Raw genomic sequence first — 21,387 nt, 5'->3', positions numbered from 1 at the left:
ATGGCAACCTTTTGCTTTTTTTTGGCAGCTTTAACTACTCGCTGTGCCCGCAAAAAAAGCTGTAAAAAGAATTTTTCGCCGCGCATCCCAAGCCTCCACCACTGCCCTCAGTATGCACATATCAGTATCGTACATTGTTCCACAGCTGCCTCACTATTGAAAACAATCCCAGAGAGTGGGATCTGCGTGGTAACAGAGCGAGGTATACAGGAGCATTATGACTAAGAGTTGAAAACCACCAGGAAACAGGACGTTTGATGTCGAAGTCTGAAGGTGAAAGTTTTAGGCAAAAAAAAGCTATGAATAGCTGTCGGTTTCCGGCCAATACAGTATCGCTACGCCGCATTGACGCAGCCATGATTGCAAGATCCGGGATCTCCGCAAGACCGGATAAAAATAAAGAAGGTGATCTCATATAAACTACGCACGATGTATTAATATTGGTTCTTCTCGAGAAACTGATTTTGCTGAAAGCTGCGCCGGAAATCGTTTTACGTGAGCAATGAACTTTGCAACCTACCGACATCACATCGGTAAAAATTAGGGAGATGAAAGTAACCGCAGCAAACTTATGCTGGTTTATATTATTTGAGGTTTTAAATCGCTGGTGTTGATATATTCCTTCTTAGTGCAACTTTATTAAGGCGAAATGCTTACTTGCCTTTGAGCTGGCGTTCGGAGAAAATACTACGAGGAAGCTACATGAAAAATACGCGCAGCATAGTGTATAAAAATTTTGACGCAATTTGTTTTTTGAGCAGCGTTCTGGGTGGTAGCATGTTATTTCGCTTCCCATTTGCCCATCGTCTGCTAGTTGAGTTAGATTCTAATTTACGAAGGGGGTTTGAACCGAAGATATATATGCCTCCAGACGTATTTGGGAAATTAAATTGTAAAAACTGTGTACCGGGAAAAGAGAGAGAAAGGGCAGTGTTCCTTTCTTCACAACCAACCAGTTTTTATTTCGGGAAAGGAAAAACTTCAAAAATTTGTGCTAATCTGTCAAGGCTAATCCGCGAAGCGACACCTTGTCAAATAGTTATTACGTTCGTCAAGTCGGCTTAAGCGCAAGTAAACTCCGGCTTTTTTATTTGCAGTGAGTTTACCACACACTAAATGCGCGCTCAGCTTTTGAAAGTCAAACCGCACAGAGGGGCAGAACTTTTGCACTACTCTCGACGCCAGAAAAGACGTTTCATGGTAGAGGGCCGTCCAGAGAAGGGAAACTTATATACTGGTTACAAAAATGCATGTTCTATTATTCTTAAGCATGGAGTGGATCGCGAAACGGCGGCTCTGTTTCCAAGCTAAAATACACGATTCCTCGAAAGCGGCTGATAAATAAGTCGAATGCTTATGAGTAAAGATCGCCAGTACAGCAGACTTCAGCTATCGTGGGCAATGTAATTCAGCCGCCAGCCAGAGAGATGGTTTAAAAGAGTGAAGCCTAGCGCGTATTCTACAGATGGGTAAAGATACTGTGCCTTGCGGCACGTAAGTTTTTATTGGCGCAGAAATACGAACATGCTGGGGAAAGGCATCAGCGCTGAATGCGTAGAAGCACTGGGTAAGTTGTTTAATCAGAAGTAAGCAGAAGCCGGGGAATTTGTCGAGATATAGCATTGTACAGGAATGATTGATTGAATGTCCTTTATTGAATGGGAAGGCTCATGGCCCTGGATGGGGATAAAGGGGAGTAGACATAATCTTCATTGTTTATTTAGGTCGTATAAGATGTTTTTTTTTGGTTGTGTGTTTGTGTGTATGTGTGTGCGCTCGCGTGCGTGTGTGTATGTGTGTGTGTGGTGTCGGGTGTGTGTGTGTGTGTGTGTGTGTGTGTGTGTGTGTGTGTGTGTGTGTGTGTGTGTGTGTGTGTGTGTGTGTGTGTGTGTGTGTGGCGTGTGTGGTGTGTGTGTGTGTGTGTGTGTGTGTGTGTGTGTGTGTGTGTGTGTGTGTGTGTGTGTGTGTGTGTGTGTGTGTGTGTGTGTGTGTGTGTGTGTGTGTGTGTGTGTGTGTGTGTGTGTGTGTGTGTGTGTGTGTGTGTGTGTGTGTGTGTGTGTGTGTGTGTGTGTGTGTGTGTGTGTGTGTGTGTGTGTGTGTGTGTGTGTGTGTGTGTGTGTGTGTGTGTGTGTGTGTGTGTGTGTGTGTGTGTGTGGGTGTGTGTGTGTGTGTGTGTGTGTGTGTGTGTGTGCGCGTGCGCGCACGTCCGCCCGCCCGTGCTCATATCCGTTTTCTGTGATGAATTTAGGTAGGGAAATTAGCCATTTTTTTATCAAATAGGTGCTATTGGTTCCGCTGTTTAGGTACAGAGAGGTTTGACAACTTCGCACTAACTCGATACGGAAACGGAGAAAACTAGGTTTATTTCTCCCTGGAAGCGAATGGAATAGAGCACGGAAATGCTTGACAGTTCCGTATTTGCGACATCAAATTTCGCTTGCGAGCATTTTAAATAGTAAGCATCGAGATAATGGATGTTTTGATCCTATAATCCTCTCATCTTGAAATTTAAGCTCAACAAGTATTATATTGTGAAGAGTTTATATAACAGTTATTTTTTCCTACACATTTGTTATAGATTGAACATAAATGCTGTATTGAGACTAAGCTTATATCTTGTAAGGAGATAGGTGCAAGGGACGCTTCTATAACTTCAATAAAAAAGTTTATTCATAAGCCAATATTTATTTACGTTATGCTGATGCAGTAGAAATACAACGCTGATTTGGATGCATTTTTAAAGCACCCCTACTGAAAGCCAAGAATTGAAGTTTGAATATTACCTGACAGCATCTGGTGTTAAAAAAACGGCAGCTAGTAAGGCATGCAGTCTAAGGAGACCTCGGCTCTCTTTGACGAAAAACGTTAGGAAACTTTATCGCCTTTTTCAACGGCTCTGTTCCAATTGTCTCGCTCATTGGCTCGGCATAGATCCGCATTTGAGTTAGTGAGGAGCTTACGTTAGCTCTTAATAGCAGTGATTCACCCCATCTACAGTACTTCAGAAAATGTCGTCGTGCTACTGACAGCTACACCTCAGTGTTTTCCCTCGTTGCCATTGTTATAATAGGTATGCATCACACGCGGATTCACGTTGTAGCAAATTTACGTAATCATACAATGTCGAGGGCTACCGGAACCGTCTTGCCGATACTGCTCTTTTTTTTTTTTTTTCCGGGTAACTAAGTGGTTTTCTGTGCAATGGATCCGGTTTGCGCGAATGATGCACGGAACATAGCTGAAAGTGCTGCCGCTTCTTGAAGACTCTCCTTCCCACGCTCATGGCAAATATCCAAAGCAGGTGCACGCGGGAATATCGGAAAAACAAACTTTTTGTATGCGCAAGGACGAGATTGTGCACATTCGTGGCCACGTATAAAGCTACCTCAATTGTCCTCCTGGTATGCCATGAATTTACCACGTTTGCGCCCACAACTTCCCTAGTTGTTTTTTTTTTCTTCTCTCAAAGCGCCAGTTTATCATTTTCAGACAGACAGTGATGACAGCTGCATTTGAAATTCCTGTCGGAAAAAACGGCCAAGATGATTCGTGTCTTGATGTATAGGATCACTTTCCCAAAGCAAGAAATGGAAGTGCACCTTACGATGTTGCAGGCAACGTTATGTCATGCGATTGCTACTTCTCTGAGGCGGTTGAATGTTTTCATATATAACACTGGAGCGTTCATGTATAATAACGAGAACCCTCATTTCTCCTTCATTTATCTACTGGAGCGTTAAGACTGATTAGCGGAAATCCCGGCGGCTCGAGTACCACTGTGTAAAAAAATCCGCACTTGCCTATATATTTTATGTCAGAGGTGGTTCGGTTTATTTAAATGCCGAGCAAAACATTGCATAAATTTCTAGCGCGGGTTCCTAACATAGATAGAAGGACATCAGAACATGTAAGTAAGAAGTAAATTAATTGTGCTCTTCCAATTGAGGTGAGATGAGAATTGAATTATAGGACCTTAGGATACCAAGGAAGACCACGCAGGAATTCTTTTAATGCATGAAAATGGAGAGTGTAAAAAAAATTGAATCTTAACTACGCCTTTATAGCTTACTTTAAAATACTTAACAGTACAACGAAACGGAATCCAAGTGCTGAGGCATGGAAAGAAAAATCAGCTGCATACGCAGCTGACGGTTACTATTATGCTGCAATTCGCTCCGCCAAGTGTGTTTTTTCTTTCTTTCAAAACGACCTGCCAAGTATCATAAATTATAACCCCAGGAAGTTTTGGAAAATAATAAATCTGCAAGCAATATGTCCCACTGCTCTTACGGATGTCACGGACGAGGAAGCTTAACCGCGCGTTTGTTTCCGTTTTCCCTGATGAAACTAATTCCTCGTTAGCACTACCAGCAATGCCACCCATCAAAGTCACTCTGCAACGAAGCATAAACCATCCTAACAGAATTAAACCTTCATCATCCGCAGGAGTCGGCGAAATAAACTCTAAACTAGTGAAAAACAATAAAAACACCTAAGCCATATATTTTTCATTGTTGTATACTCAATCGCTTTCAACAGGAACCTAACCGGCAGACTGAAAGTTGGGTATGGTCATTTCGGCCAACACGACAGGCACAAAGGATGCTCTACTCAATTATCGCCCCATCTCCTTAACCAGCATGCCTTGTAAAATCATGAAACATGTCATGTACTCTCATGCCATAAACTTTCTAGATCCCCATAACTTCCTTCATCCCGTGTCTCTCCCGCGAAACAATTAGCCATCTTCACTTTCGACTTGCACGCTAACATTGACCGCAACCTGAAGACCGATGCATTATTTTAGACACCAACGCCGATTTATAAAATTCACCCTTATAACAGTATGTTCCACTGCTCTAGACTCTATTAAAGAATTCATTGCTAACCGATCTCAGTCCGTTTCTATTGACAATAACATCTCAGGCACTCTACCTTTAACATCCGGCGTTCTGCAGCGATCTGTGCTCGGCCCGCTTTTTTTACTTATATTAATGAATTGGCGCTACAACTATTATGTAAAATTCTCATTTGCACCGATGACTGTGTAATTTATCCTACTGTTAGTCTGTTACTAACATTTCTGATAAAATGGGGCTTCAGAACAACCTTAACCATGAATGGTGCAACATCTGGTTAATGTCGCTAAACGCTAACAGATGCACACTCATCTCGTTCCAGCGTCAACACAACCACCTTAGTGTTTCCTATGCAATCGCTAACGTACCTATAAAATGAGTGCAATTGCTTAAGTACTTCGGTATAATCCTGTGCAGCGACCTTTCTTGGCTAACATACATGACCGAAATCATATCATCTGCCAAGAGATCTATAGGTTTCCTAAAATATCATCTTCTTCATGCACCTCAGTACTTTAAACTTCTGGCGTATAAAATATTGATCAGACTTAAACTTGAGTACGCTAGTCCCATTTGAAACCCTCTCCAAATGTACCTAACAAATCTATTCGAATCAGTTGAAATCGCACCATTCGCTTCGTTCATTCTGCGTATTCGTATACCAACGATCAGCGTTTCATCTCTGAAGAATATTTCCGTTCTGGAAACTCTCCGCAAATCGCAAGCTTTCGTTTGCTTTGTCCAGAGTGCTCTAAATCATGTACCTTGCATAACTCATCCGACCCGCAAATCTTAGCCGGACTGCGCATCCGTTTCAGATTGTCCCGCCTTTACCTCGTACTGAAACTTTTTCTGGTTCCTTTTTTCTCCGCACTGCTGTGTACTACAGTGCCCTCCCTACCAAAGTCGGCGCTATCACGTGGTCGTCTTCATTCTTGTCGGCTGTAACAGCTTTTTATGTTTAAGGAAGGGCATGCATTTATTATCGTTGTATATATTAAGCCCTTCCCTTCATTCTCCTTCGGGTGTTAACCCCCGAAGGTGAATGAAGGGAAGGAACGTAAAGCATCAAATCTCCGGGCTGATCAATGGAGTCTATATGCATTCACACGTCTTATCACTATAACTTAAAAAAATATTAGAGGCACACAAATGAATCCAAAGTATGCAGCCAAACGGGAAGCTCTACTTGTGTTTCGTATCTGTCATGCGCAAAATTGTTCTGCTCTTTGAGCGCTCATTTCCTGACGATCAATGATATGGCTCTTCCGGTAATATGTCAGTCCCATAAAAACAAAGAGGTCCCTTGGCTCAAAACAACACATTTTCTTTCAAGAGGCTAAAATCTAATACCTCGGGATGTCATACCTCCTAAGGAGTTCTTTTTGATTGATGCCGGAAGAACAGTATAAAACAATGAGGAATGGTGTTGGTCGTATTACTAAGAAGCAATTCGAGGTCCATGGTGCAAATGCCTATTTTGCGTGAAACTATGTCTTCACGAGCAGCGCGGATCTGGGAAAAAAAAGAAAAAAAAAGCTAAAGTGACTGGAACAAACACACGCCCGAAACGGATTATATCACTAATGTCTGCGAAGCACTGATATCGCCCGGTAGAATGGTACAGGTAAGGAAGACTAAGGAACACCTGAGATAAATTCCTTCTTAAAAGCTACATGCTGGTAATATAGAAATAAACACGCATTACAGAAATTAAATAGTAACTTTTATTAGGAATCGCGATAAAGATCTCTATGAGCACAGCTGCTAAAACGGGGCAGTAGGTTGTTTTGAAAATCAAAAACTATGAAATGAGGTGGCGTACTGACAAATAAACAGGACCTACTAAATTAGACTCCGCGCCTATAGAGACAAGTTGTCACGGGGAATCGATTTTCACTGAGGATGCCATACAAACGGTGCAGATAATCTGCGCATTACCGACGCCTTCTTTTTCGCACAGTGCAAAACTGGGAGACACATGTAGGCACCCTTGGCGACCAAAATGAAGTAGCAGACTTGTGCCCGAGCAAACACTGACACCAAAACACGTGTTTTCGTTTTCATAATAAAGCTAATGAAAGCCAGTGTGCGCCCCTGTTTCGATAGTGCTGTAGAAGAACCCAGACACTGGTCTCCATTGTTCCAGCTTGTGCCACCAAAATGACATCGCGGTCTACTCCTATGACTAAACCAAAAATAGTGGAATTTATCCAAATTTACAGTCGCACCTTATGGCTTACATAATATTCTAACGAAATATAAAGCGTCAGGCACACCCTTTTTGTCCGTACACGAAATGAGATGCGATCAGCATAGATTGGAATCTTCATTTCACATTGGCCGGTGTAAACCATGGATAGCTGTTTTCTACATGATATTGACGCAAAGGGGTTTCAATTACAGTGCGAACAACAAAGATTATCGTGGAGAAACTTGTCAAGCGGATAAATTCAGTTGTCTGTATTTTATCATTCCTGGCATTATATAGGGGTTCCTAAAGCACTACAGAGTTCCTTTCAGCAAAACGCCGCTAATAATGCTCTTAGACGGCGAACAAGAAGGTATGACGTATTATATTAACGCCTTCGTAAGTTCATTGTGAACCAGAGCTACTTGGATGATCTCTTTTGATACTGCCTGCCTTACAGAACCCGCAATGTATGTAAGAGCGTTCGGATACTAGAATCCCCGATACCAAAAACCTCGTGCGAGCATATTAGATAAATGTCAACTAGCTGCAACCTCTTCCAAAGAACTTTGGCAAGGGGTTTGTAATCTGCACAACAGAGAGCTAGTGGACGATAGCCTGGCACAGTTTTAGACCAAACAGTATATCTGCTTTTAGGAATTAATATAGTGGGCCCTCAATAGATGCTTGGAAAATTTCCTCTAAAATAGCCGCATGGTAAGGTGATTTTTTTGTTACGAAACTAGCTAGTGATGCCATCAGGGCTAGGCTGATTTAACTTTGAAGATCAGAACTTACATATTTAAGTTCATTCGAGCCAATGGGCCCCTCGCCTACAGCTCACTGCTCATCGTCAAGTCGGTGAAGAGAATTGACTATGCAACTGAAGCCTGATTCTCCATTTTGTTTACCATAACCCTCAAATAGCTTCCAACAACAGGAGTAGAAACAATCGCGAATTCTCGATGCATCAGTTTACATCCAGCAACCTAAACAACTGAAATTTTAAAATTTATTTCTCATCATCATTCTGCCTTTCATCAGCTAGGGCCCAGCGTGAAAGATTGTAACGCTACTGTATCTAAACCTGGTCAAGGCCACTTATAACGTTCAGCTGCAAACCCTTAATTTACGCTTTCAAGTTGTTTATTTCTTTGATATAGGCGCCTAATTTCATCCTGTCCAGCTAATGGAGCTCAATTACAGGGTACCCAAACTCGTGAAGGCGATGCCTTTACCGGAACGCGAATCTCTTCGACTATTCAATGGACCAGTTTATAAAAGCGGGAGCTTTTACTGCTCCGCTCCGTAGCATTTTGTCGTTCTTCGGCTCGAGCAGATGCTACCATAACTGGCATAGGCCAGACGGCTGATTGCGTTCTTCTTTGATACCGCCACAGCAGCACTGACGTCAGTGAGCCTCCACTGCAGAAGCCAAGATAACCGTGTGCTCGCCTATATCTAGTCACGTGACAATCATGACGTCACTCAACAGCAGCTACGCTAGAACCGCAGCGCATGCGCTGTGAGTGCCAACAAATCACAAGATCGCTCGACAGTTTAACGGCAGCAGTCGTCATGACTCGTGAACTGTTAGCGTCTCAGAGGTCGCGAAGATGACAGGCTGAATCTGATCATCCAGTGGACGTAGCTCTCCGAGAGGCTTCCGCACAGAGAGGGAAGAGATGTAGGTCGAGAGAAACGTGCCCACGCTTTCGCTTTGGTTACTTAGGTTTAGCAGGGTTAAAGTTCTGCCTGATTTTTAGTCTCTTGTTTAAACACGTCCTACTTAAATAAATACCTAGATAATAACACAACCACAAGTAAATCAAGCATTTGGGTCCAGCATGTAAAAAGCTTTAGTCTCAAAGCATTGTTTCATGCTCAACAGCTCTCATTGAGGGCACAGTATTAGGTGGCTGTGCATCTAAAGACACACCATTCATTTACCAAGAGGAATATCGTCTGCCCCCTGTAACTGCACACGTTGGCTAACGTTATACCTGGTGTTTTTCAAGAAGGTTCAAAATATTAATTCAAAGATAACTAACTGGCTAAAGATTTATTTTAGACCTGGGACTATATTAAGGGCTACGGAAGACGCCAGATAAGAGGTAAACTGTTTAAATTCTATAATTGACTATATACGTTACTTACTCCTTGAATCTTCATTTTGGGGGTGTATTCTTTGTGAGGAATTGGCAAGTTCGTTCTTTAATTATTAAAGCTGCGAAAACAAAATTTGCTTATAACTTTGTAGCGCGCATTACAATGCTCACAAATGTCACTTTGATAGGCAACTTCATACTGTAACACAGCGCTTGTGACGTAAATTGCTCCACCCAGAGATTTCATCACTATGCTATTACCACCTGACAGCCAGACGGGCGCGCGGCGGTTCGTTGTTAACTTCACCTCGGCCATTGCCTTTCTGATAGCCGCCACGTCGTGCGGGCAATAATTTTGGTTGCAGTCTGGCTCAAAGTGCGCAGTGGATAAGCTATATCTACTCCGGACGCGCGCGTGGCGCTGTTACCGTGAGAAGCCACCTATCAGGCTGACAATCGTGGGCCTCATATTTTTTTGAGAAAATCATTTTATGCGGCTAAACTATTTGAAAGACGAGCTCAAATTCTGAAAATCCACCTACACCCTAAATAAAGATTTTAAATGTTATTAACTTATTTAGTTAATTAGCGAACTAATTGAAGCCTTAAGCTTCTTACCTGGTGTCCGCCGGGGTGCCCTATGCAGCTCCAGGTTATTCAAAAGTGAGTTCTTTTTTTTTTAATTTTAGGCCTTCAAAAAATCATTGGTATAAATGCTGCCAATCTCAGCAGAAGAGCAACACTGAAGATATGTGAAGTTTGTACTCTCAGGCCCCTTTTTTCCCCGACATCTTCAAAGTTGTAACGAGATGAGACAACGTAAGCAAAGCGACAATAAATTTAGCGGTGTTTGCATAACTGTGCCCAGTATTCATCGCTACAAAGGGAAGTGTAATCTGCTATTAGTAAAACTTCGAGGCCTGTGCAAGTATATACCTTCAACTAATTACAGAATGATATGTTATCAAATTAGTCGCCAGGAAGTTGCATAAACATATATAATACGCCATTCTACACCTGAAATTATTAGGTCCCCCTAGATAAATGCCCCTCATGATTTGCGCAATACCATATGGCGGTCATCTCAGTCTTTTGGGCAATACAACCTTCGGATACCTTTCTTGAGTGGCTAACGATAACATCTTCTCACTAAAATGTCTACAGAGCTTACTTGTTTTCGTGTCTTTATCGGAGAAAAGCTTGATTTCCGGAATGGCTGCCAAACCTGTATTCCATTTCTTTAAACATTTCCTTTAGTGTCCCTCACTCCGAAGATTACGCATACCCTTAGTGTTATGGGAGAGAATAGAAATGTTGCCGACACTTGCTAGTTGTGATGCTTGCTTGTTTCTGGGGCTTGAATATCGGCAATCTTTTGGACACTCATCGCCCAGCGTTTTCAAGGTACCTTACCCGGGGCCACCACACTGGATTGCGTATTCTCATCACCGCCGGCACAAGGCTTTGACATCTGCAGAACAGTTCAGGTGGCAGCGGTGGCGTAGCGGTAGTACATCCGCCTCGCATGCAAGAGGACCGGGGTTCAAATCCCGGTGCCGCGCAATTCTCCACCGGATTTGAAAAGAAAAAAAAAAAAACCCGCGTGTCGATCGAATTGCATAAACAGGTTTGGGATGCGACCTGATGCGTTCGCCACCCTGGTGCAGTAATCGGCTATGAACTCTCATGATAAGCTCCATTAAACCCCGGCCCTCAGTCACCAGCAGCTGCGGAACAACTGACCACGGCGGCGGTCAGACCTGTGACGCAGCAGGCGGTGCTAAGAAAGCCTGGCTCCGATGGACAGGCCGCCATTGGAACTGACCCTGGCAACGTTTAATGCTAGAACCCTAGCTAGTGAAGCTAGTTTAGCAGTGCTGTTAGAGGAACTAGAGGGCATGAAATGGGATGTCATACGGCTTAGTGAGGTTCGGAGGCCGAATGAGGCATATACTGTACTGAAGGATGGGCATGTACTGTGTTATCGAGGTTTACCAGAGAGGCGACAACTAGGAGTAGGTTTCCTTGTCAATAAGTATATAGCAGGTAATATAGATGAACTCTATAGTATTAGTGAGAGGCTTGCAGGCATCGTAATTAGGCTCAATAAGCGGTATAAACTGAAGGTTGTACAGGCCTATGCACCTACATGTAGTTATGATGACCAGGCAGTTGAAAGCTTCTATGAAGATGTAGAATCGGCAATGCGAAAAGTAAAGACGCAGTATACTGTACCAATGGGCGACTTCAATGCCAAGGTAGGGAAAAAGCAGCCAGGAGACCAGGCAGTAGGTGACTATTGCATTAGGTCTACGAATAGCAGGGGGGAGTTACTAGTTGAGCTTGCAGAGCGCAATAACTTGCGAATCATGGATACCTTCTTCAGCAAACGCAAGAACCGGAAATGGACATGGAAAAGTCCTAACGGGGAAACTAAAAATGAAATTGACTTCATAATCTGTTCAACCCCCGCCATTGTGCAAGATATAGAGGTAATTGGGAAAGTGCGATGCAGTGACCCTGCAGGATGGTGAGGTACCGAATTAGCCTAAATCTGAGGAAGGAACGCAACAGATTAGTAAGAAAGAAACCCATCAACTAATTAGCGGTGAGGGGGAGGGCAGAAGAATTCAAGATCTCGCTACGGAATAGATATTCGGCTCTAACCGAGGATGGCGGCATTACCCTGGAAGCAATGAACAATAATTTCAGAGATATCATTACGGAGAGTGCGGTAGAAGTATAGGCGGTAGGATAGTTAGAGAGGATACCGGTAAGCTGTCTAAGGAGACGAAAGATTTGTTTAAGAAACGCCAGAATATGAAAGCTTCCAATCGAACAGACCAGATCGAATTGGTCGAGATATCAAAGCTAATCAATAAGTGCAAGGTGGCTGATATAAGGAAGCATAACATGGAGAAAATCAAGCATGCTGTAAAGCACGGGGGAAGCCTTAAAGCGGTAAAGAAGAAATCGGGCATAGGCAAAAAACAGATAGTTGCGATAAGGGACAAGGCGGGCAACGTCATCACCAATATGGACAAGATAGTTAAAGTAGCCGAGGAGTGCTATACTGATCTCTACAGCAGCCAAAGTATTCAGGACCGTAATGAGATTAGCGGCAGGAAAAAACATTCAGACGTTCCACCAGTGACGAAGGACGAGGTCGAGAAAGCATTAGAATCTATGAAAAGGGGGAAATCATCTGGAGAGGATCAGATAACTACAGACTTGCTAAAGGACGGGGGGGCGGGGGGGATATCGTGCTAGAAAAACTGGCCACCCTGTATACGCAGTGCCTGGTGTCATCGACGGTACCGGAACCATGGAAGAATGCAAACATTATCCTCATTCATAAGAAAGGGGACTCTAAAGACCTTAAAAATTACAGAGCAATCAGCTTACTGTCTGTTACGTATAAGGTATTTACTAAGGTAATCACTAATAGAATCAGGACAGCCTTAGACTGCCACCAAGCAAAGGATCAAGCAGGTTTTCGGAAACGCTACTCTACTATCGATCATATCCATACCATCAATCAGGTGATAGAAAAATGCTCGGAATATAACCAGCCCTTATACATAGCATTCATTGATTACGAAAAAGCATTTGACTCAGTTATAAAATCGGCGGTGATGCAGTCATTGCGAAATCAGGGGGTAGACGAGCCGTGTGTGAAAGTGCTGGACTATATTATATAGTGGCTGCACAGCAACCATAGTTCTGTGTTAAGAAAGTAACAAAATTCCCATAAGGAAAGGTGTTAGGCAAGGAGACACAATCTCCCCTGTACTATTCACAGCTTGCTTAGAGGAAGTATTCAGAGACTTGGAATGGGAGCAGTTAGGGATAAGGGTAGATGGAGAATACCTCAGTAATCTGCGATTTGATGATGGCATTGCCTTGCTAAGCAACTCGGGATGATCTGCAAATAATGATTGATGACCTAGACAGGCAAAGTAGAAAGATAGGCTTGAAAATCAATATGCAGAAGACTAAGGTGATGTTCAACAGCCTCGGGAAGGAACAGCAGTTTACATTAGGCAGCAAAGTACTGGAAGTAGTAGGCAATTACGTCTGCTTAGGACAGGTAGTAACCGCAGATCCGGACCATGAAAAGGAAATAACAAGAAGAATAAGATTGGGATGGAGCGCATTTGGCAAGCACTCGCAGATTATGACTAGCAGCTTACCGGTATCCCTCAAGAGAAACGTATACAACAATTGCATCATACCTGTACTCACCTATGGGGCTGAAACGTGGAGGCTAACCAAGAAAATTCTACTGAAGCTGAGGACAACCCAGAGGGCTATGGAACGCAAAATGGTAGGGGTAACATTAAGAGATAGGAAGCGTGCAGAGTGGGTCAGAGAAATAACTCAAGTTACTGACATTCTAGTCGAAATTAAGAAGAAGAAATGGGCATGGGCGGGACATGTAGTGCGAAGAGAGGATAACCGATGGTCGCTTAGTGCAACAAACTGGATTCCAATAGAAGGAAAGCGTAGCAGGGGGCGGCAAAAAGTTGGGTGGGAGGATGAGGTTAAGAAGTTCGTGGGAGTCAAGTGGATGCAGCTAGCACAGAACCGGGTTAAGTGGAGAAATATAGGATAGGTCTTCGCCCTTCAGTGGGTATAGTCATGCTGATGATGATGATGAACAGTTCAGTGGAGTGCTGCCACTCATTGGCTTTCCAAAAAAGGAACAGGCCTACTGCCTTGGCCTTTCTAAACAAGGCCTGTAGAAAGCCTTCATTCTGAATTACATGTAGTCGGCTGGAAGTACGGGTGCGTTTTTCTCAAAACTTCGAGCCTGTCCCCAGAAAGGAAAGCTGACATCAATAGCCTTAAATGTGTTTGCGATCGCATCAATCCTTGAGGAATCGTAAATAATCCAGAAGAGAAGGGTATTTTCTCGACAAACACATCGTCAATCCTATGCACCGATGACCACAGTTCGAAGAACTACTGATATGTACCGGTCCGGTGGCTCTAGAGCACGGTACGTCGGAGGTGATTTTGTAAATTCATGTAGGAAAACACTATCTGAGATACATTGAAGCTCAGGACAACAAACAAGCATTGTGGACTTCAGTTTTGACAAGTGGATTTCAAAAGAAATACATTGGTGCTTCAAAGATCAGTGAAAGTATTTGTAATCGATTTTTCAATTGATTTGCAAATGTGGTGTTTGCGGTAGACGGTATTCCGAGGCCTCAAGTAATCTTGTAATCTTCAGCCTTGTTTATTTTCTCCTAAAAATCTGTAATCCTCTCCTCTGTCGGATTATTGCTGCATCTTTGAAAAAGTTATCGATTTTTTTTTCCTTTCGTTTTCCTTTCGATGCATTAAAACTTTATGACGGCCTTTTGTACCCGAAAGGCTAAAAGCAAATACGTTAATATTTGCCATTTATTATAGAACGAAGTCGACATATGTCAAAATGGTATGTGTGCATCACATTGCGAAATTAAAATTCTGAAACTAATTGTATTTGTGCCTCCGATAGAAATTCTATAGGTTATCATTTTATTCATATATCTTTTCGAATTAAGCGATGAAGTCATGCTTTACATGTAATGCATTCACGAAGGCCTTTTCTATCTCCGACTGAAACAAAATATAAACATTGTTATAGTAATTTTTTACTTACAAAATTCTGCGTACTTGCGATAGCAGCCGATATAATCAACTTCAGCCAAAATGCGGCAACAAGCCGACGCTCTTTTCCATCTGTGCAGTGACGCAGGCTGTTTTTAAAAACTGTTTCACAAGTGCTAGCTTGGAAATGGCCTGCAGCTTCTTCTACCACAGCAATTTTCACGAGTTAAGCTATTGGTTAATAACGTTGTGGATTGTTGTGCGTGTCGCAGGTTAACACCAATCGTCTTCAAAGGCTAGAAATTTCGAGAGGAACCACACCTTTACTTACATAGGAGTAGTGTTACGTCCGCGATTACGGGCCTTGTGCTTTGTGATGATCTGTCCCGTAACCTCAGTTTCCAAGGGCACCTGTTTATCGCACCTAAGCTACATGGTTTCTCAGAACTCCACCACTTGCGGGCGCCCGCTTTGTGTGCAACTGCCGCGCCCAGAACCAGAGGTCTTCCGCTGACCTACGCATCATTTCTGGGTATATCCCGCAGTCATTTTCCCTGCTAGCAGTGAACCGCCGAGGCGCGGACACACACCGACAGGGCGCAAACGGAGGCACGTGCGCGCTGCCGGTAGCCGAGCAGGAGTAGAAATCCGATAGGAAAGAAAAACACGCACACATGGCGCGAGCTACCACGCTCCCCCGAACAGCGTTGCCCCGAAGCGCTTTCACCTCCTACCGGCCGGGTTCCCTCTCGGCCTTCCGCCTCTCTCAATCTCTATTCTCGATCGTCTCCGGTTTTGCGCGCTGCCGGCGGAGACGGCGAGCATTTCTTCTTCATTTCGTTTCCTTTCCCACGATACTCGCGCGCAGCGCTTGTCCGGCTCCTGGCGGAGTTGAACGCCACTTTCTTCTTTCCTTCTCCCCCTCTTTAAGTGTTCTACCTTCCACTGAGACTATCCGACCCTTTCCCTCCCTGTGTTCCGATGGATGTGTCCTCAGGCTGAAGAAAGAAGATTGCCGCGGCCAGGGACAGCATTGCCGACTACAAAGCTAGTCGACTGGCCGGAGACGAGGGCGAGTGTGTTGACCGCGTGAGTGAGAGAAAATAAAGATAGAAAGAGAGGCCTCCAGGTCCACAAGTTGGAAAGCCCCAGCCGATGGGTCAACGTTTGGAGGGCTATAAAAGTTGCCCCTGAGTGCCCGGGGAAGTCAACCTTGCTCACGGCAGCCCAAGAGAGGTAGTTGCTCTTCCAAAGCAAGATGGTTCGCAAGCTGGTGAGTTTTCGTGAGCGAAATTTTGTGCTTATATTTATTGTTTTTCTGTACTTTTGGCTGAGAAGTATGGACAGAAAGTGAGGTGAATCGTGAGTTGTGGTTTACGATTCACGAGCTATCTGTTCATGAGTATCACGGAAATGCCGCATCGGACTTAGGAACAGGATTCCGAAGTAAAAAAGCCTTCTTAATCTAATCTAGAAAACTCATGGCTCACTATTGCACTTGAAAACTTTGGCAAGCGTACCCAGTCCGCCATAACTAAGGGAGCTTATAGTTTTCGTACACGTATGTGCTCACCGTGAACTCTCGCTACTTTAATAGTAGTTCGCGTGTAACATGAGTCACGGATGTTGTAGCTGGTTGCAAAATGTTAACTGGTGTGCCCGCCGCTTTTCTCTTTCCTTATTATCGCCAACGCGACTGCTGTTATGAAATAGCGTAACCACCTCTATATAAAGATTTTACCCCCTTTCATGACCGCTCTTTTTTGTTTGGTTTTGGACACTCTTCTTAAGTTGTTCAGTTGGTTTCAATGCAACTTCTGTAAAAACCCTTCCACAAAAAATAGGGTCACCCGTCAAGTGAACAAGTGGTTTCGTGATATGAATGTGTCTGACACGTAAATTGCCAAAAATATAATTCGTAGCAGCAATATGCGCGTCCCAAACGTACGTGGACTCCTTTATGACAGCTAACACAAACGGCGGACTTTTATCCTCGTTCACTCTGCGTTTCTTTTGACTCTCGAGTAGCCTTTAGGTATAAGCTATCTTCGCATTTTGGCTGAAAAATGCTGTTTCAACTCTTTTATGCAAATATTTCAGTTTGTGCTCACCGCCCTTGTGGCGCTCGCCGGCGTGGCTTTGGGTGAGACACCTGCTGCAGAAGAGAAGCCCACCACCGAAAAGAAACCAACCACCGAAGAGAAGAAGGAGGGCGTAGACAGCCGCATTGGCTTCGGCACAGGGTTCGGCCACATTGCTGGCGGCAACGGCTACGGCTTCAACCGTGGCGTTTCCGGTTTCAACCAGGGTAGCGGTGGCTTCGGCAGCGCAAATGCTTTCAACAACGTCCATGGCTTCCGGAACCGCGACGGCTATCGCACCAACCATGGTTTCGATCAGACTACCTACAACCGCTACGGCTCCGGATACGGAGGTTTCAACACCGGCTTCAACCGTGGAGCTGGCGGTTTCTATAACCAGCACGGACAGCTGGGAGGTTTCTACGGCTAACACTGGTAGAGCACCTATTATGTAAGTAACTGCGATAATGGATTGTGTGGCAGTTTGGCGCATATCATGAAAGGGAATGGAGGAACAACGACGACTGCGCATGTTTTGTTCCTGTCTTGTGGAGGCGTCGTTGTGCTGTAATTCCATTTCGTAACCGCCGATACACTGAAGTTAGCGTAGGCGATTAAAATATATATAAAAATAATTTTGCCTAGCCCGCATCGTCAAAATCAGAGCGGGCTTAACAAACAAATATAAATAAAAGCTGTATAGAAAGGAAATTTCATATTTCTGAAAATAAAAAAAAAACAACAACAAAAATGAAGAAAGGGAAAGCAAAAGGGGGGGGGGGGGGTACTGAAGTATACATGCAAGCTATAGAGGTGTTTGAAGACAGAGATAAAATTTCTTTTATTTTTATTGTACATCTTTATCCTCTCTCATTTGTTCATTTTACTACTGCTTGATAATTTGCCCGGCTTGATAATTTGGAAAGATGGACTGCGATAGATTTAGTAGAACTACTACATTTGTATGAAAATTTACTATTATGAAATGGAAAGAGAGGGGATGGTTCAGTTATATATACAGCATTTAATTATTCTCCTATGATGTGTTGTTGCTTCCTTCTAATTGTAAACGATAAGGGGTTCTAATAGTTATTACTGAATGCTATTTTATCCCCATTGCACGAAGATGATGCGGCAACACTGCTCTTTATTTTTTTTTTTTAAATGTGTCACTTAGATATTGCTACTTTACTGACCAAGACACATGCCTGACTCGGGGGTTATGACACAAATTCATCAGCCTTGTAGGTTCAAGGAGTGTTTGGAAACAGTGGCCGCAACGCGGCAGAGATGTCACCAGGTTGCGACTGTGAAATCGAATATTTCCGCCCCTTACAGACACTGCAGTTTATTAAGATTTTGCTTGCTGCAGCGCTGGCTACTGGAGAGATTCCTGCGCGCAATGCACAGTGCATTATACGCCGTTTGTATAACGGAGCTTTCTATTTAGGCTAGCAGACCTTTGACTGCAGTGGGCCGTCCGTGAGAAGCGACCTTGCGTTTCATATCTTACAAAACGTTTGCGCCTATCACACGAGGACAGAGAAGGGCAGGTACAACGGCACAACTACGACTCTGTCAGTTAGGTGTATGATTATATTTTTTTTCGGATCACGAGCCGAATATCTCGTAAAAGTGGTTTACTTTTGCGTGTCCGCTACACCTAGATTTTTAATGTTTTAAGTGTAATTATTACACTTTGGTTAGTTATGCAGCCTTGAATTAGTGCTTTAAATAACACTTGTTACCTTAGGAGAATAATTATGCTTTTCTGGACATCGGCCGGGACGGATCCCTGGCGAGTAATGTGAGCCTCATTTACTGGAACCCGAACAGTTGGAATACTTTTCCATTTTTTAATGATGGTATACCTTTTATTTTGTCCCCCAAAAAAGTTAATTATGCAGAACTGAGGGCTTTAGAAAGGGGTCAAGAATTTTTATAGAACTATTTATTTGGAAGTGTAACAAGAACATTCCTCCAGCCTTTTTCCTCCATTTTACGGAGGTTGTGACAAACATTTTTCCTCATCCTGTTCCACTGAACCTATTGCTGGTCGTATTGCTTCAAAGTACCGCAAATAAAACTTAAAACTGCCTTTTTGTCTTTCTTCGCTTAGGATTGACCCCTGACTGCCAAACATTTTTCGACGAAATGACTCAAGCCTCTTGACTTCAACCATCACCGCTTTAAACCCACATTTGAAACGAAGAATATGACATCAAAGTGGCTGGAAGATGAATTGCTCTGTGCATGTACATTTGAGCGGAGAGAAGCGAAGTAAAAGCACTAATTTATTTTTTACCTGATGCATGTTTTGTGATTTCTTATTATCCGGGGTAACGGAAAAAAAGACAGAACATTTAAAATTAGGGAGAATTAACACAGAATGAACGTGAACCATGCTTTCTTCAAACCGCCGCAAATACAGCGTGTTTCGATTTACAACTAGCGGTTTCTCAATGCCTCAGGGATACAATAGACAGGAGTGCGCGCTCCCATATTCGGAAGCTCCAGCTTAAATTTCTGAACGGGCGTTAAAAGGGCTTGGATACAACAATGACGTTGAAATAAGCTTTGTTGTTCCGATAAGCTTGGGACGATTTCCTTTTTTTTTTTTTTTTTTGCATTTCTTTACAGCTATGTTTTAGGACTAGGATATGTGTGTTCTTGAAATCTGCCACATCTTCACAGACATACCAGAGGAAGATATTATGCACTGTGACTGCAGTATTAAGGGTTCTAAGAGCAACCTCAAGCCGTTTTGCATTGAAAGAAACGCTATGGCTAGTGTAGTCTTCTGAGTCGTGGTCACGGAAGTTTTTTCAATGAGGGAAGGTAATCGGCACACTCGTAATCCTTGACAGGTTTGTTGCATCCCATAGTGAAACACCGGAGATATATCTGAAATGTTAACGTTGTGGCTACAGGGGCAATACTTATATGTTATTGATGCTAACGTCAGCGTGTCTACAGGGCTTGAAGTTAGTTTACAAACACTCTTCCGCACCAAGCCGCAAAGTATGCCTTAATTTTACTTTATATTTGTATACATATTAATTTTTTAGTCTCTACGATTATGGGATAGCCTTGTCATTCGTCTTTCATTTTATTAATTTTTAAAAATTTTCCTTCTCTACAAAAAATGGCGTTCAAACATTCAAAAGGGGAGTTTCTTCTGCCGAAGGCTTCACACCGTTTAATATTATGTCGGAGAAGGCCCTAGGAAAAGCAGCGGGAGGCTATTTTACTCAGCTATGATTCTGGCTGTTAGCATTGTCTGGTGGGGAGGGCCAACGCGGCAGCGATAAGCAATGGACCACCAGACTAGGCAGGCCATCCCATATGTTCTTATCAAAAATATTTTCAATCAATTCGAGACAACTAATCTTTTGCTCAGATATTTCATTCTAGGTTAGCAGCTACAATTCCTTATGTACAAAACTGGGATTAGCTCAGGTGTCTATAGATCAACACCATGTTTACAACAGAAGCTCGCGATGCCGCAGCAGCCTGGTGATGAAAAGTAGGCTTAGTGCCTGCCCATGAAATTGTAGGGAAGCGAAAGTTTTCATAACAGTTATCTGATTTCAGGGCGCATCCATGATTTCGTTTATCGGTACAGAGCAACCAGGAACGTCCTAGAAGATACTGTGAAAGTATAAAACGCTATTTCAAAACCGCAGTATTTTTAAAACAGCTCGAAATGAATCGGGATGCGAGTTGGAAGGGCGACCCCTATAGAAACAGTTGTGAATACAACTTGCCGCAATATGTTTGTTGCTTCGTAGAGCACTAACAGAGGCGGCTGGTCGTCAAAACGTTTGGACAGAGCTTTGCAGAAGTGTGTGACGAAGTATGCTACTTCTTTCTGGAGGCAATATATTTTTAAAACGACGCTAAAGATGTCTTTCAAGGCCGTACATACCGCAGATAGGCTTGCCATCGGCTTGGTGTTTCTCTGAATTGCGCGAGCATCCCATGTAGCCTGATTGCTGCCGCATCGACTTAATCTGCTTGCTAATACGAATCGTTCAGGTATGCAGCCTCGAAAGCTACGTTCAAATAGCACTCCTCAAACGTTATGTCAAGAAAAAACAAGAAAACGACCCACTACAGCAGATGAACGGGACTTGCGTGAGCAGACGGGGGCTGTATATTAAACTGCAGTATTTAAGAGGTTATACGACCTGCGCGGCCGCATATCGGGCAACACGTGACGCTGTCATGAATGGCGATTGCTAGAAGCACCCGGCGGATAATTAACTTTTAGAGGTATGTCCGAAGTTACAATATATATTTATCCAGGGATTTTAAAATATATATTGACTTCAAATTGACGTAGCCTAGTTTGTCACATTATATCTTGAAAACATTCGCCAACATTTAACTATCGTCCGCATTTATTGCTGCTCTCCGAAACCGGAAAAATGTTTTGGTAAGTTTTTCTTTGTGTTTCTATGGGTCGTTCTTCAAACTTGTGCGTACCTATACGTTTCAATGTGTTCCAAATATACTCGTCCTCGGTAATGAGATTTCATACTTTC

General features: G+C 43.3%; 1 protein-coding gene across 1 annotated transcript; it reads left to right on the top strand.

The window, feature by feature from the left end:
* The first annotated feature begins 15,605 nt into the window (after window positions 1-15,605).
* Window positions 15,606-19,149, top strand: LOC146183602 (uncharacterized). Its single transcript, XM_084609160.1, has 3 exons — window positions 15,606-16,032; window positions 16,860-17,291; window positions 18,960-19,149. Exons 1-2 carry the CDS (start codon window positions 16,018-16,020, stop codon window positions 17,268-17,270), a joined length of 426 nt encoding a protein of 141 aa, XP_084465286.1. The 5' UTR covers window positions 15,606-16,017; the 3' UTR covers window positions 17,271-17,291; window positions 18,960-19,149.
* The last annotated feature ends 2,238 nt before the right edge of the window (window positions 19,150-21,387 follow it).

This window comes from Amblyomma maculatum, chromosome 7 (genome assembly GCF_055883805.1).
Source record: "Amblyomma maculatum isolate TAMU_Amacu chromosome 7, ASM5588380v1, whole genome shotgun sequence".
Taxonomy (NCBI): Eukaryota; Metazoa; Arthropoda; class Arachnida; order Ixodida; family Ixodidae; genus Amblyomma; species Amblyomma maculatum.
The sequence above is the reverse complement of the archived record's forward strand: the minus strand, read 5'-3'. Positions and strand labels throughout refer to the sequence as shown.